Genomic DNA, 18,463 nt, shown 5'->3' with positions numbered 1-18,463 from the left:
TAACTTGTCACAGTGGTGTATACGGTTAGGGAATCTAGCCAGGCATTGTAAAGATAAAAATCAATAATCTTCGTCTGTGAAACTTGGCAACTGTGAAAGTTATGATTGATGTCCTTTGGGTGTCCGAAAATTAGGTACGCAAAATAAATTATTTTGGAAAATAATTATGGGTGTCCGAATATTTAGAGTGTCCGAACTCTTAGGTGAATTACGGTACTATATAAACGAAAGTTTGACAGTTTATGACAACCTAGAAATTTGCTATAACTTCCAAAATGGGGTCATTGTAAGAACAAAGAGTTTAAACTACTTAACCTGGTGTCAAAGTAACATTTAAAGGCCTAATTGTCTATATGTCTTAAATTAAGTTAAAATGAACATTTTGAAAATGCACTAGAGTGGATTTGACAAGTTTTAGAATCAAATTATCTTAAATTTAGTCATAACAGTTGCACAATACTGGAGCAATGTTTCAGATTCTTGAACTTTAATATTTGGGAGAAAAGCTTGAAAGCAATGCAGGACATTATTTTTTACATAAACAGACTTTCAGGTGACATATAACTAAAACGAAAATAGATAAATAGAAAACAGTAGGGAATTTTCAGGGCAGCTAGTGGGGCTCTTTACTCACCTTTTCAAAGCAATTAACTTACTACAGAGCCTTTTCAGCAATTTTGATGTACATATTATTCAGCTTTCAAGAAAGGTTTTTGTTGAACTGGCCGAAATCTGAAAGTAACTGGCTCGCTAGAAGGGGTCATGGAAATTGAGTGCTGCGTTTCCTGCATTCTGAAGGAATTTCAGGGAATGATTATTTTTTTAACTATATTCAGAAAAAAGTAGGGATAGCAGGCCTTTTCCAGAAATAAGTAGGAAAAATTTAGTTTCTTTCATAAAACCTAGGGAAAAGTAATGCCTGTGTACTGTGTTTCCTCGACTTTAAGACGGGAAATTTGGTCCCAATTTTTAACCTTAAAGTAGGGGGCCCGTCTTATAGGGAGTCTATAAGAAATTCAGAAAGAATAGAGTCAGAATCAGGAATATTCAACATACGGTATCTGACTGACTGATTTATTGTCTGTTGATGACACCCCAATAAAAGTGACACAATCACACCCATCAGATTAAGACGACTATCTGCTTTGTTTCGCTACGATGAACTCCCTATATCCTTTCGAGTACCGCTACCGTACATCGACGCGCTACCGTAGCCGCCTAATGCAGACCAATTTTTCAAGGGTGCTGGTTACCGCTACTGTTTTACTGTAGGAATACTGTAGACAACTGAAACGTACCGAAAAAGTAGGAACGTCCAGTTCCACAGCCGCAAAATGCACATTTTCCACAAATTTGTGGTACGTTTTTCATTAAAATAAGAAGGATTGTGAACTTTAAAAACAGCATTAATATGCTATGGTACTTTGTCTTAGAAACAGTTACTACACTACGGAATTTCTTTCAAATATAATAACCATGCAAAAATAAGCAACGGTATTTCTTTAAAAAACGTCATTCAACATTATTCGCCTCTGGTATTTGTAAATTTGCTTTAATAAAACCGCATTCTTATGCTTTTCCTCTTGTATCAGAAGTACGCTGTGGTATCACTGTTAAATTTAAGAAATGAGCAAAACTGCGCAGTGGTATTACTGTGATATTTGTTTTACGGACTGTGTGTTAACTTCGATAAGGTAGACATTTCATGTTTGAATTAAACTAAATCAGTCACTTAAGTGCACTTTGGTAGCGTTCTTGAATCTTGAAGTATGCAAAACTACGCAGCGGTATTTCCTGTATTAACATAATACGTAATCAACATAACACAACCCATTTCAAAGGCGACGTTGCCTTTAAAGGTCATTTAACGCTAGTTACGCTTCCTTTTAAAACTGTTGACATATATGCTACAACTTTCTTATAAATCCAACCGGACATCTATTACGTGATCGCTTTAAAGTTATCATGGAAACCATAGTGACTGCAAATGTATCAACAGAACATCCATTACAAAATAGCTGTCACAGTTGCCATGAAAACCACTGCAATAGACAATAAACCAACCGGACAAATATCACAAGGTCGCATCAAGGTTGGAACCACAGTGACCCCTGTTATGAATGTTGTATGGGAAAGGAGCATTACTTAATACAACATGCATCAATACATATCTGTCGTTGAAACAATGATCAAATGTCACGGTCACCATTCAAGAATCGTTGGTGCTTCGTGTGTCATGGGGCATCTTAGGAATTACCAGGCGTACTTAAGTCGAAAGTTAGAAGTAGGGTTGACTCAAACAGTTGTAGAGAACTGAAGAGAAGATGATCATGTTGTATTTGCCGACAAGTTTAAAACATCAGTTCCTCTGGCGTTTGGAAAAAATCTATACTTTCGTGTCACGCATTAAACACCGGAAGGACATATTGGTCAATCGCAAAATCAGTCCACGAAAAGAGATGGCAAAGTTAGGATGCTCAGCAGAGGGGAACACATGGCATGAAATATTGCGGACCGGAAGCTTATGTCCACTGCATGGGAATAATCAAAACATGTGTGCAACCCGATGACATATTTCAATCCTATAATAAATAGCCGACAGAACAAGGTTTTGGCGGAAGAAGTAAATGCAAAAGGAAAGTGGGAAAAACATGCATCAAAGTTATTTTATAATTAAAAAAGAACATGCGTGTTGTAGACAGTGAACATTTACAGTGTACCAACACAAAGTGCTTATTTGTGGACCTAATGTGTGTGGTTTGCCGTGTACATCTCGCTTGTGATTCATCATGTATAAAGCTTCAACCCTCCGGCTACCTATAAGCTGTTTGAGAGAATGGTAATACTTTTTTACAGTATATTACAAACATGCTGTAGAATGTTAAATAGTAACCATAATCAGGTTTAATAACATATTGATCGTTGCATGTACCACCAAAATGAAACATGAATAACATCTTTTAAAATCAATCAGCTGTTTAGTGTTTTATGTTTCTGTTTTTAGGTTGCAGAACAACTTATCGGCGGGAATAGCACACGTATAAGGAAATCCAAACAAACAAGCGACATATTTTAACTTGACCTCTTTGGCAATGTGCAGTGCAGAGTCAGCTTGCATGAGTATAATTCTAATGTTTATAAAATAAAACTCAAATGAAATGTTCTTTTATTTAAGGGAATGTTTTATTTCGTATCGTGGCATTACCTCTAGGAAAGGCCGAATGGAGGTCAAGTCCAACAAGACTATGGCTCCAGAAACACAGAGGAATGGAAAACAACAACTCATGTATCCTAAACATTTTCAATAATATATGTTTTTTATATAATTGCAGTTTGAAATGACCCTTAAATCGAAACAATGAATGGCCTCTGAAGTTCATGAAAATGCATACATTAAATTATTTCTACTGTTTAATGGCACATCTTGAAATTCAGAGTCTAGTACAAGAAAGCGCCGTTTAGATCAATCATGTATTAAAATAAATTTTCAATATAGTATTGATGAAATAATCATAAGAAAATGTTGTTCAGGTGTCAACATTTTGTTCCTGAAGGGACGAATAATGTTTGTTTTAATGTTTTTTTTATAGAATTAAACATTTCAAGCTTAAAATGAGGACATATTTTTCGAAATTACACATATACAGTGCAATTGTCGCTAACAACGTGTCTTTATAACAAATATTCATCAATATGTGATTTCTTTTTACAGACCGATGGTATTGCATTGCACCAGAAACTCCACGAGACTCTGTTGCCGTTTCGTTAATCGCATGCTGTGATTATACTGGTGTTGTTTCCCGTGACAAATCTTGCGATATTTTTAGCAATATAATAGTTACAGCCAAATTCTTTGATTTATGTTTTGGTCTATGTTTTTCTATTATATAATTATGTACATGTGTTCTTTGTTGATTGGAGAAAAAGTATTTTCATTATTGATTTTCGTCGTGTTTAATTTTATCCCTATGTATTCCTCAAGTTCCTATGATGTATATAATTGATCTATACATTTTATAACCTTGATGTATGAATGAATTGTGAATCCGTATTTGGATTTTAGTCCTATAAGTATACATTTATATAGGAAATGAATGAACATGTTTGTAAAATATCATGATAGAGAATTGTTATTTTAATTCCTTTCTGATTTATTTGATGAAAAACATATTGTTTTGTAATCGCTCTATGCATGTATAAATACTAAAATAAACAAAAATATGTATAATATAATGAATACTACAGGGACAATTCCATTAATTGAACAGTAAAAATAGGCCCTGTTAAGGTGTACACGTCAAGGACCCAAACAACAATGAACTAGAGACACAAACATTGTTACACCACTTCTTAAATCATAATTTTCACTTTTTGTTTTATTACTGAATTTTACATAAAATGACACGTGCCTGGAAAACTGTGATAATGTGATGTGTGCATTAAAATTAAGCACAGCTAAAATAGCGCATTTATACATACATGGTTTAGCCACACATGGCATTCCAGAGAGTGTTTATGTGGATTTTTCAATTTACTCCGATTCAAGCACACACATGCATAATATGATTGAAATAATAAAAACATTTCGCAACGTTGCCTTACAAACATCTTTTTAAGCATTATACTTTTGAAATATTTTGGAAAACCTTTTTCTACAACTGTAGTACAAAATTGCTGTTTGAGAAATATCAAATAATAGCCGTAGTGTATTTATGAGGAAAACAACAGACATAAATATCGAGTTACTACAAAAGTTAAAACTGCCATAGTGTATCTATGCATGCACACGTGGTATAATTCCAAGACTGATCATAACATTAAACGTCTCCGGCAATTTTGAAATACATATACCTGAAATGTTTGTACTAGAACTACCAGAGTGTATTAATGCATAATATTATCCTTTATGTACTTAACAAATTGTTCAAAAAAGTAATTCCTATATACAAAACTCGCCTATAGTAGTTTTATAAACATTCAAAAGTAGCCAATACCGAAGATGAAAAATACCACAACCTACATATCACAGGATTACCATTGCGCTGTTTTGCATGTGCATTTACCTACTGATGATTGTCTTCAATCAAATTACTACAACACACGTCTACGGTTGTTCCTACATTTGTTCAAAATTCATCATATCCGTAGTGTATTAATGAGAGTTTTGTATTTTTCCGAAGTCAACCAGAGCGTAGTTATGCCGAAATGTCATATATATTAATAAGTGAATATTTTAATTGCCGTTACATAATAAAACCAATAAAATGCATTTTATTATATTAATGTGTCTATCAAAGGGTTTAAGTAAAAGGAAAAATGTACATTTTCACTAGAACATTACCTAACTAGAACTGTAAGCCATAGGCTAACGAATACCCCCCACCCCTCCATGTCTAGGTTGTTTGCCCTGGAGTTAGGCCGGACAAAGCTAATTTTGCCTACAAGGGGAGATAACTCCAGTCAGGGTCATGTGACCTGTACCAAATTCACAGAGGCGAAAGTTTACAACATGGCCATTAATTTCTGAAAGTTTGATAAAGATTTGTTGAATAATAACAAAGATGAATCCCGGACAGGGCTTATTTTGCCTACTTTAACACATCAAGGGGAGATAACTCCAGTCAGGGTCATGTGACCTGTACCAAATTCACAGAGGCGAAAGTTTACAACATGGCCATTAATTTCTGAAAGTTTGATAAAGATTTGTTGAATAATAACAAAGATGAATCCCGGACAGGGCTTATTTTGCCTACTTTAACACATCAAGGGGAGATAACTCTGGTCAGGGTCATGTGACCCGTACCAATTTCACAGAGGCGCAAGTTTACATCATGGCCATTAATATCTGAAAGTTTGAAAAAGATTTGTTCAATAACGACAAAGATGAATCCCGGACAAAAAAAAAACGGACGGACAGACGGACAGACAGACGGACAACCCAATTCCAGTATACTTTGTTTTGGGGGGTATAATAATTAGGGATAATGTATATGTCACTAATTCGTGAAATGCAAACTTGATTTATAAGGGTGTTATGTTATATAATTTTATGTACTATATATAATGTTTGTAATTAATTTCTTTAATTGTGTTATAAATTTATACTGTTTCGAAATTGATAAACATTTTACCTAATTGCTAACGCATTTTAATCGGGAGATTTAAGTCTCTGCTTTTAGCAAAACATGTACAAGATTATAAAAATAAGCGGTATTCCCACGCTGTACGATAGCGGTAATCAGAAGCCGAAAATTTGAGTACGGTTTACACTGCTGTGGTAGTTCGCCGGTGTATGATAGAGGTAATGGGGACACCCGAATTTTGGGTCTGCATTAGGCGGCTATGGTAGCGGAAAGGATATATATCTTCTAATTGGCAAACACTTGTTACCGGTCCAAACATGTTGTTTATCGCAGGAGACTCATTTTGCTGCCTTTATACCGTATTTTCTCGACTATAAGGCGATTCGCTTATAAGACGGCCCCCTAACTTTGCCTATGAAATCTGGTGCTTTTTGTTTCGACTCGCTTATAAGACGGGGTCAATTTTTAAGCAAATCTAAAATGCTAAAATTCTTCCTAATGTGTAAAAATGTTCAAGCTCAACGGACAATTATCGACTTTCGCGGCAACTGTTTTTGTTTTACTCAAAGAAAATGGCGGGCAACTGTGAGCTCTCTATTTGGAGGTAGGTTAAAAATGAGTACATACGTTTGCAGGACAGGTCGTTACTTATCGAAATTGTAATAATTAATTAATAACAACATATGTTTGTTTTAGTTTATTTTTTATTGAAGACACCAATGAAGTTCTTCGGCAAAATAAATGGCTTCAATAACATAACTGCGAAAAGCCGAGGCATGAATAGGTGTTTGTTTAGCAATAATGCTTTAGGCAATATTGTCCCTTGATTGGCGACGAACATAAAGGATTCATATTCGCATTGTCATTTGTTTGCTTAATCAAATTGACAGTTAGGTACCTACATCATATTAACATTCCAATTTATTGATTTGATATATCTGTCATACTAATTATACTGACACGCGCCATGAGAAAAAATGCAGATATAACGGTACACTGTGTGACGTCAGAGCACGCGCGGTGAAGAGATTTCGTGTTGTTGTTTACTTAATTGCCCCATACTTGTATCAGCAGACGATAGACTGGATAGACGAATACCCTATGTAAAATTTAACTGATTTTGACTTGAATCTTTTTTTTAATATTTTATCGACTCGCTTATAAGACGGGTCCCCTACTTTGGGGGTAAAAATCGGGACCCAATTTCCCCGTCTTATAGTCGAGAAAATACGGTAATTAAAATATTTGAATGAAAAAATTCACCCTTATGTATATGAGTTTACTACAAACATGAATGCACCTTTGGCTGTATGAAAAAATGATACTTAAAATGAATCCTTAACCGCGTAACCTTGTTCTATTATTAACCTGCCTCCACACTAGCGTTCACAGTAGACATTAAATCGGCCCTTTTCTTCAAGCAGATGAAGAAATTTAGTTGATAATTGACTGTTTAGCGTGAACATTATCACAGACTTGGTGAAATTCAAGTGCTGGATTTGCTTTAAAAATCGACCACGACTTATAAACGAGTCTAGACAAAATAGCAGATTTCATGGGAAAAGTTTGGAGTTTGTGTTATAAGCGGATCGCCTTATAGTCGGGGAAATTAGGTAAGCGACAAATGGCACTTTCATAAAAACTATATATAAACCTCGTCATTTACCTCATACTTCTCCCCGTCTGTGGAGTTTGCCACGAGGTGGGTGATGGTTGACTTGAAGTCACGTCGTACATTGCCTCCCATGTAGTGGACCAGATCCACATAGTGGCTCTACAAGGAGAGAGAGCAAGACATATACTAAGAAACTTGGGTTTATCTGGAACAAAATTCAGCTCCATTCTATGAATAGCTTCTGAAGAAAAAAAGCAAAGAAACAAGAAAAAAAGAAAAAGCAGACACATCTGATAGCAAAATGATTCAAAAAGTCAAACAAGTGCATGTTTTCTTGGTGCAATTTATTGCCATCTTAAGGTTGTTTCCCCTTGTGAAATAGCATGTTTTTCCCCAAAATTCACAACATTGTCCCAATTTGATAAATGCAGATTCCATGAATGAATAAAGAAGAAAAAAATTCTTGACAAATAAACAAGACTTTACAAGACCAGCTTATTTACAGCATAATGTATGGATAAAAAATTATAAACATTTTTATTTGCGATTTTATTAATAGCTATTTTGGTATGATTTTGTATTTTCCCCAAAGTAGATTATTTCTTAAATTTCGTTAAAAAAAAAGGCTAAAAATTGCTGCAGAGCATATGCTCATTTAAATGTATTAGGGATGCAAACGAATGGCAAAATCGATATTCGAATATTCGGTAATTCTTTCGATCGAATATTTAATTACCAAAATATGTTTCGCCATCGTAATAGCATGGGCCTTTTAACATTTTTTGTCGTAGCCGTTACACACGACAGTCCCTGATTTTCCCCCAAATTAGCCTCTGAATTCCCCCATTTACATTAAAAATCAATGTCATTAAAGAAAAATGAAAATAATTGAAATTCGTTAGCATCCCTTAAATGCATTAATGTATAAAGGAGGCTTTTTGCGATTGCCCATCTAGGTAAGTTATCCACACCAATTTGCTTGTCCATAAATATAATTCTCAGCATTGGACATAAAAGGCATCATTGGACATGAAAGGCATGTTTACATTTGTACACCCCTGTAAAATTACTAAATTACAATCTGCCAAAAATCGACAATTTCATTCATTGATATTGATTGGGAAATATTTTAAGTGTTAATGATAAATTGACCAACCAGATCTCCCTTCTCCTTGAAGCCGGTGAAGCAGACCTTGAGCCCCGTCATAGAACAGCAATACTGGGGTCGTGAGTTGTACGGGATTGCCTGCAACAGAAGATATTGTACATGAACAATGAAGTAGGGAGTGGGCTGAGGTAGGGTATTGGTCCAGGACTTACAATACCAGTACTGGGGCCTCAAATTGTAAGGGATTGCCTGCAACAGAAGATAGTGTACATGAACAATGAAGTAGGGAGTGGGCTGAGGTAGGGTATTGGTCCAGGACTTACAATACCAGTACTGGGGCCTCAAATTGTAAGGGATTGCCTGCAACAGAAGATAGTGTACATGAACAATGAAGTAGGGAGTGGGCTGAGGTAGGGTATTGGTCCAGGACTTACAATACCAGTACTGGGGCCTCAAATTGTAAGGGATTGCCTGCAACAGAAGATAGTGTACATGAACAATGAAGTAGGGAGTGGGCTGAGGTAGGGTATTGGTCCAGGACTTACAACACCTCAAATTGTAAGGGATTGCCTGCAACAGAAGATAGTGTACATGAACAATGAAGTAGGGAGTTGGCTAGGGTAGGTTAGTGGTCGTGAATCAGTACTGGGGCCTCAAGTTGTACAGAATTGCCTTCAACTCAAGATATTGTACATGAACAATGAAATAGGGAGTGGGCTGCGGTTGTGGTCATGGAGTTACAGCAGCAGTACTGGTGCTGCCAGTTGTACGGGATTGATTGAAATGTTAGATAATGTTAGATACTTTACATGGACAGTTGAATAACTTCTTTAATAAGGAGTGGGTTGGAGTAGGGTTTGAGGAGTTATAGCAGCAATACTAAGGCCACAAGATGTACAGGATAAGCAGCAACATGATATAGGGGAACAGTGAAATAGGGACTGGGTGGCAGTGGTGTGTTGGAGGGAAGTTGTTGGTGAGTTACAACAGTAGTTCTGGACCGCCAGTAGTTGGGATTGCCTGCCACATGTTTATAATATTGTATGTTAACAGTGAAATTGTCAATTTGAGTAGACTTTCTTTTTCTGAAGCGTCCAATATGGAAGGCAGGATAATCTACCGCCTTTCTTTACCCTTTCAGGTAATCAAATTATCTTTTTCAATGATTGTTAATTAATAATGATCCATCTGTTATCAAACCCATTCCATTGATTATTTTCAAGAGAACAAAATTCACACAATATAATTGTTAACGCAAATGATGTACTTGTACCAATGTAGCATATGTCCAGCACAGTTTTTTTTAAAACAAATTTTACCAATCACTTACCCATGAGTGTTGAATTACAATCATCCAAGGCCCTTGACTAGAATCATACCAAAGGAAACATTACAAAATCTGTTTAATAAATCATATTGGAGCTTGATGATGAGCATCCATTGTACCAACCATGTATGTTATCAAGTGTCTGAACATTTATTGATCCAAGCAGCTTCGAGCTGCAGAAAATTTACATCACAACTCGGCATAGATTTTCACTATATAAGTTTATCATAGATTTTAAATTACCCGTATTGTGTATATTGAAATAGAGGAATAAAGATTCATGCTTAGGGCTTGAATAAATTGGCAATTCAATCAAAATATTTAACTGTTTTGGAAGTAATATTAACTGGAATGGTAATATCACACCTGTAAAATTCTAATTTTAGTCCCACCAGTTTCTTTTTTGAACATACCTTCCACATATAGAGGCCTATCAACCTTTTCTCCACTGAATTATAGTAATTAATGCATATATGTGTGCAGAACTATCCTCAGTCATACCTTGCAAATTGCTTTTGATAAAATAAGCTCTTTTAACACATCATCCAATGAGGAAAAAATAGCTTACCCAATTTAAAAGCCTGAATACCCAATTACAAGAAAATTGAGTGAGTATTTCAATTCAATGAAGAATTTTATGTGGAGCACTGCATATATCATAATCTCGGTCTTCCAACCTTACCTGTTTTTCTTTAGCACATATTATAATGACTGGAGGTCCCACAATCCTGACATCGGCCTTCCGAAGATTTTCGAACGCCTCACCCTTAAAATCGGTCAAGACGAACACGCTGTCATATTCTACTGCATCAGCCACATATTCATTGCCGGTATCGGATGTCACTATCTCGTACTCCAGTTCCTGCAAAGGTATTCTATGATGAGAGACACGTCAAAAAGTTAAGGCATAAAATTTCCAATTCAACTAACCAATATCAGCGTTATATTCCACTCTGAGGGGAATGGTGGCCAGGCCCATTGATAGAGGAAAAATAGCGTTGCTTTAGAAAAGACGAAAAATACAAGCATGGTAACTGTTCATATGATGTTCAACTTCCAGACCTTATCTTCACAAAGAAACTGAATGCCGCAGTCAGTAACTTTCTAACAGTAGTAAACAAGGAGGCAGATCAGGTAATTATGTCTTACTAGCCAAAAGAAGCCACCTTTAGGAGAAAGCATTAGGCCATGAAAAAACCTTGAAAAGTCAAATATCAACCTTCAGTCCACCAAGAAAAATTAACTCATTTTCTGCGCATGGAAAAAATGGGAAAACGTCAAATAACATTTTATGTCAGCGTTTCCAAATATTCGCTACGTAAGACAAAAAGTGGAAAGTGTAACACAATTAATCAACAATATTAATTCCTTTGGAATATTCCTTCGATAATTAAGTTCAAACCTTTGTGGCATCATTGAGTTCCGTGTTTTGCTGGCAGTCCTCCCCGACCAATATAACACGCACCTCTTTGTCATCTGAAACACCAAATGAGACAACTTTGAACATTGCTCATCAAATAAGAATAGCACTGGTTATTTTCTGTACATGGCTTTTATTGCATTTATGCAAATTTATCAATAAAAGCAATCAATACAGGTATTATTTATTTCTCATGTTGTAAAACTACATTTAAGCTGAGTTAAAAATGAAAGTAGAGCCTTTTTTATCTTGAGTACTTTTTAAAAATTGGTTTCCTAAATTGCCTTGTTATAATAAAAAACATGATAATTTGATAACTGAATATTAAAGGAAAGGAATGAAGTTTAGATGACTGGCATGCTATGATGTGTATACACAATTTTGATGTCTTGAGTATACATTGAGTTCCAATCTCCACGTATTGTTGGGCAAACATCATACTATTAGTCCACAGCCATATATCATCCCCATACAGAATGTGTTCGTGATGTGAACAACCATCACCAGGTCACAAGCAGGAAGCTAGGGGTTAAGCTGAGGGTCAAAGGAGGTTTCTTAACCCTGCCCTCTTTTGGTAGCTAACCCATCTGCCCTCATGGAGACAAGCATGTGTACCCTTCAGCTTTAGATAATAAAATGTTTCCTTTTTTTTTTTTAAAGTTTACTATATATTTTTTATATTTATAAAGTATTAAAAAAATAAATACAATCTTATATATCTGGTAGATGAAACCTTAAACAACTTCAATTAAAAATGTTTCAATTTTTTTTGGTCAAAAGTTTTACTCCAGTTAACATCTTCACAGCTACACATGTAGATACAATGGGCCCTTTTTTCCGCTACCCACTTAAAAACATGGCTCAATCCCGAGAAACAAACAAAACCAAGAATATCTACACTTTTTGTCACTTCTACTGAAGTATTAAATCATGCATGATTCGTCTAGCAAGAAATTTAAGATTTGAACGTATTGCATCTTTTCATAAGTGGGAAGTAAATCAAGGGTTAGAATGGCTTTAAGCAAACATCCTGCAAATGAATGTAAGGAGTCCAGGGGGCCAAGTCAGGTCTATTTGCAGGTCCAGGGCACAGTGTCTTAGTGGGTTAAAGCTCATGGTTTGAAGTATTTTAAGAGCTTTTTAAAGCAAATGACAATGAAAAATGGTGCTATGCAGGTCCAGGGCACAGCGTCTTGGTGGCTTAAAGCTCATAGGTTTGAAGAATTTTACGAGGTTTTTTAAGCAAATGCCAATGACAAAATGTGCTATGCATAGGATATTAATTGATTGCTAACATTAATATGCAGGCCTCGAAAAAACACCCCTTCACCAAGGCGAGTAAGATTCTCCAGATTCAAATATTAAGCCTACTTATAAACCAAATCAAAATGAATTGAGAAACATTCCAATTAAAATACTAAATGTAAACAGTCAAGTATGACCTCATGATTGTGTAAAACATAATAATACTAAAACATACTAAAATATGGAATGTACACAGTCAAAATGAAATGGGAAATATGACCACATGATAGTCAAGTATATTTCTTTATCAAAGGCACATGGTCCTATGCTGAGACAGTTTGATCAATTTTATGTCGTAGATAGTTCCTAATTCATAATTATCAAATTAATTATTAGATTGTTTTTATCATTTGTAAGCAATTATAAGCCGTTAATAGAAGGTCTGATAATGTTAGGTGAGTAAATTTTGAGATCTGATATGAGAAGAATAAAACATAAATAATTTATCACCTTAACACAAGGAGTCAAAAACTGCTTCTATTTCTGTACTAGGGGGATGGAACTTTTTATTAAAGTATTATTAGTTTATAGCTGTTAAAGCAACTAAAGCAAGCTTACAGTCTGCAAAATTACCATAAAAACTTATACATCTGTTTAAACACAAACCCACATGTCCATATGAGAGACAAATTAGGCCATCGATAAAAAAATGTTGGTTTGCGGTGCTCCGACCTACTCACCGATATTAGCCCCAACCCAATCTTTTTTATCGCTACTGCTGCCTTTTTTTTCAATTTTTTTTTTTTTGCTCCCATTTCGTTTCTTTGGGCTGATTTCGCGTGTTAGTGTAAATATTATAAGCACTGGCGAAGAAAAGGTCGTTAAAAATGCCATACGGAAATTCAGAAAAACAGACACATGGTTTAATGTATTTGACATTACAACAGATGGGATATGTATTGATGAAAATGTTGTAGAAAACTTCGAAAAAAATGCCCAAGTCATTGTATCATCGAAACCAAGTGATTGTCAGGTTTTTAATGCATGATAAAGATACTAACAGACTTTGACAGTTCCTTAAAATAGGTTACAATAAATGTGAAGAAGCTGGCCCAGGTGAACCTATGTTGTGTGAACCAGCAAATGCATTTGACATTCTGATGGCAGGTTCACACGAAAGAAATTTAGTGCATGTTGCAGGCCTAAAGGATCTCTGCTGCTACTGCGGGGAACCTGGACCAGATCGGGATGTTGATGCTCTACAGACCCACCGTGTTGTACTGCCAATCTGCAAACCCTGCAAGGACTTTGGGAGACCCATTATTAATAGACTTCCTAGAAAGAATTAAAGTTTATCCATGTATCTGAAAAATTATAAAATGGTTCTGTCGTTGAATTCTCAGTGCTGTTATCTAAAATATGCATGCCCCTTACATCAGACTGAGGGTCATATAGATTTGCATTTGTGGTCTGAAAAAAAAAATCCCTACCTACCTATCCACCCCAAAAATTGTGGGTAGGAGCACCGCAAACCAACATTTTTTTAATGATGGCCTTAGTAAATTCATGTGCAATAGAAAACTCGCCTGTCTCAATCAGGTGTTTATTTTGCAGACTGATGTTACATGTGTACATTGTATATAATATAAGCTACATATACTATAAAATTCAGCAGGCTACATGAAGCGCTAACGTACCATAGTATTGACAGTTTGCACAACAACGTCGTGTATGCCGTGAATTGTTGGCCAAAGACCGAGTGGGAGAGTACAGATAATCTAAAAGACATTATGTATCAATAAAGATTATATCATTATGATTATTCTATTACCTCTATGCTGTCATGCTTGTTTACTTTATTACAGTAACACTGTAGTTTTCCTTAATTACATGTATACGTGTTCTTTTAAGATGACCATTTTGCAGAGTATGATTACATTTAAATTTCCGAATAATTAAAGGATCTGAACTCCTGATCAGGTCTTGTATGGTTAGCCTTGGAGAAAAAGTGTGCTCAGTGTGGGGCATGAACACACTACTGCCAGGACACTAGCACGGCACTCTATCCAACTAAGCTAACAAGGCAAATGGTTTGTTCTCCACACACATCACCCTCATTAACCTTTCAGGCTGATCCAGACTGTGAGACACTCTTTGACTTACTTCTGACAGCAGTAAGGTTAACCTGGGAGCTTCCCAGAAGGTGTGGGGTCGTAGCATAGTGCTTTAACCAGGTGGCAGGTTGTTACCTTACACACTACAGTTTTTACCAAAAATGACTTTTGGTGGTGTCAGTTTGACAAATTGCTTGGGAACGTTGGGGGACTTGCTACTGTTGTTAAGAACCATTAATAATTCCTGGTTGATAACCAATACTTATTACTTATACAATACAATAATCATTCAACAGAACTATACTGACTGGGCATCAAACATTGGACCCTGAGCAAAAGACTGGCTAACTGTTTTGATGGTACTGGCAATCCATTTAGGCAAGAACTTAGGACTATCTAATTCTTGAGTGCTAATTAAAATTTATACAAGTAATCCTGGGATTGGGAGGAAAGGTGTCCCTGGTGATGGGGTAGAAACCCATGACACAGGACCCAACACAAACGGTGACCAGAGACACCCAATTTTCTGACAAGATTACCACAGTCAATCTGCCAGGGATTTTTTTTGTCCAATGAAAAACGAAGAGTGGTTTCATTGAATGTACTCTTGAATCAATTTTCTTTGTACCATTTGTTTAATCAAGTACATACAGAGAAGTCAGTCTCCGTTAAAAATGCTGTAATTAAGGGATGTTTAAGATAATTGTCAGCCCATGATAGCTTTATAAATAATCGATGAATAATGACATTATTTTAAATAATGTTGAAACATAATACATACATGCCATATCTCCCGGAATTTCGGTCAATCCCCCTGTCTCCCGGCGGGAGATGCAAATCCCCCGGAATTTCCAAAAAAAAAAATGATTTTTTTTTTAAACCTCCGCTTACGAGCATGTTGTCACTGGTTTTATTACCAGAGATTTGATCCGCGTGTTTACGGTAAGGAATTTGATGCGCTGTATTTTACATCTGGCTTATCGATTGATGGTGTGTATACAGCCTTGCACAAACTGCCAATCAGTAGGGTACATGTTTTGATTGTTACACAGTGTGCCATAATAGCGCCTTTGATCTCTGCGTTATACGATCGAAAGGTCGCAATAAATTTGTATAGGTGCAGTGTTCGAAATTCGCGGTAGCCCGAATGCCCGAGGATACCAAATTTCAGCTGGGGCTACCGATTTTCCACAGAAACTAGCCCGACCGGGCTGCCGTTTTTTGCATGTGTGATTTAAAAAAAACACAAGTCATTTAATAAACATGTAACGCATCGTGTTATTTTATACGCAAAGCCTTATTATTTAAGAATGTGTCCTTCAAGGCGACTGGAGCGACTAAGTCGCCTTAACAACGGTGAAGTCGAATTTGCCGAAATTTTCGATGATAAAAATCTAATTGCTCGGCGATTCAGGGCTCAAGTCATATGCTGAATGTTGTTTATTTAATCAATGAATATAAACACATGTCAAAATTAATTAAAGCCCGAAGTGACAAGTAATTATCGATCAGTTTCTAACCAGTAGATGTGTCTGTAAGCAGCAGTCAAACTCTATGTCATCAATAACTCCGCCCATTATGTAAATGAACGGAAAACGTCAGCAGTTTTCGACAACTACGATGGCTATGAAAATCAACAATGCTAAAGTAGCAATATGAACATTGATATTTATTTTGTTTAAATATGTTTTATTCATTAGGTAAAATAAAAAGAAAGATATTTAAGTTTTTAATGCGGACAAAAATTTATCATTCTACAAAAGTTAAATGCGCAGGAAACAGGTGCCCGTTTACTTCCTGACAAATTTAATCAAAGTGAAAGAAGAACTGTTGGACAAAGTTAACTCGTTGTCAGTGTACGGTTCAGTAAGGTTCTATTTTACAACTTTGAATTGCTTTGCCATTTATTTTAAAGAACATATATAGGAATATTGGCAATATAAACATCGGATCATTTTGTTGTAACTTCCGAAACTTGAAAGTGAAACTGAAAGTTGAAAAGGGAAAAATGTCATTGCACAATTGCTAGTGGATATCAGATTTGACAAGGATGCATTGGATAACAGAACTTAAAGTACATGCATTATTCTTTCCTTTAAATAAATGATATGTTCAGAAAATATTTCTCTCTTTTTATTACCTTTTTGAAAACTATAGTTACTAACCTTTTGATAACTATACTATAATACGTTATTACTAAATTTTATTACTGACACATTGTTCAGATTAGGGAACATTTATTGAAACTGTATGAGCGTGCTTGATTAGATGATTGGAATCATTGCAGAATCGTAATCAAACTTTCAAACTATTCAGAACGTGTGATACTTTATAGTGTTTAAGTTTGGGCTAGTGAAATTGGGTTCGGGCTAGTAAAATTTCCTATCAGGTAGAATGGGCTACCTGGATTCCAATCCGAATTTCGTACACTGTAGGTGTCACTAATTGTTTGTTTGTTTTTAACCCTGTAAGGGTGTTGACATTAAATTATAAATGAAGATGTTAACACGCAACTATTGGACAATTTTCCGACGTGTGAAAATGTTACGGTATACTGTACTGTTTCTGATAATGATGAATTATTCTAAATTCATATCAGTACAGTCACCATGAAATGTAGTCGTTCATCGGACACTAAAATACAAAAAAATTATATTTCGTGAACTTAAGACTTTCGATATAAAATCCCCCTGAATACTTTCCAAATCCCCCTAAATTTTAAGCCTTTTGACCAAATCTCATGGAATGGTCTCCAAAAAATATGGCATGTATGATAATAGCAGACCGGTTTTATTTGTTGAAATTTAGAATGACCTGAGAATTCTGCCACACATAGCAAAGGCTTCAAAAAGACTATGGATTTATTCTGTGTTTATTTCAAAAGCATGTTGTTTTAGTGAAATTTTGCAGGAAACCGTGATTTTTTCCGATCACCTATTATCAGGTGAAGACCTGTGATCCTGCAGGTCACCTGGTTTAAAAGTAAGTGTCGCGCAGGAACACCACCATCGAGCTATTACCAACTGAGCCACTCGTCCATTAATATGTTTTCTACAGAAATTCAAGTAATTTACTAACTGAGTGACTTATCTCTGTACCTTACAATATTGCTAGAACATAAAATGCCTGACACACAGGATTTATTTGTGTATTTGCATGATTAGTGATCATTACATATTAGTTTTTTTAGTTCGAATCAAGTTGAGTGCGAATTTACAAGTAAACAAATGTATAAGTCTTATAGACGGAGCTTTTGTTCATACGAAGGAAGCTTTTTATAGATGAAATTAACTACATTCTCTAACTGATGAGAGGAGTAGTGCAATGACTGTATCTATCTTACCATCTTCATTGACAGCGTCTAGCGAGCGTGCCTCCGCCATATTTATGCTTTCAAAAATTGCGGCTGAAGTCTGTCTTGATCATATAGACGCTTGCATCTGTTACATCGAGTTTGATAAGAGCGGCTGAATAATTGAGACTAACTCGTATATTGCAAATTTCCGGTAATACTCGTTAGATGTTTCCATTCGCCAATTATTAATTGACGG

The 18,463-nt window shown here is 35.7% G+C and overlaps 1 protein-coding gene across 3 annotated transcripts in view; it reads right to left on the bottom strand.

Moving 5' to 3' along the window:
* The window catches only part of LOC128219778 (protein ECT2-like), a 52,526-nt gene extending 34,192 nt beyond the window's left edge, over positions 1–18,334 (bottom strand). Inside the window, exons 1-6 of one of the 3 annotated variants that reach the window (XM_052927768.1) lie at positions 18,256–18,311; positions 14,496–14,576; positions 11,536–11,609; positions 10,816–10,995; positions 8,855–8,944; positions 7,750–7,857 (exon numbers count right to left, since the gene is read on the bottom strand). In XM_052927768.1, coding sequence (XP_052783728.1) covers positions 7,750–7,857; positions 8,855–8,944; positions 10,816–10,995; positions 11,536–11,609; positions 14,496–14,576; positions 18,256–18,295 — 573 coding nt within the window. In that variant the 5' untranslated portion in view covers positions 18,296–18,311. Of the gene's footprint in view, positions 1–7,749; positions 7,858–8,854; positions 8,945–10,136; positions 10,247–10,815; positions 10,996–11,535; positions 11,610–14,495; positions 14,577–18,255 lie in introns of those variants that run through there. The other 2 variants (XM_052927769.1, XM_052927770.1) reach the window with 2 other exon arrangements.
* Positions 18,335–18,463: the final 129 nt, after the last annotated feature.

This window comes from Mya arenaria, chromosome 15 (assembly GCF_026914265.1).
Source record: "Mya arenaria isolate MELC-2E11 chromosome 15, ASM2691426v1".
Taxonomy (NCBI): domain Eukaryota; kingdom Metazoa; phylum Mollusca; class Bivalvia; order Myida; family Myidae; genus Mya; species Mya arenaria.
This window is presented reverse-complemented; position numbering and strand designations above follow the sequence as displayed.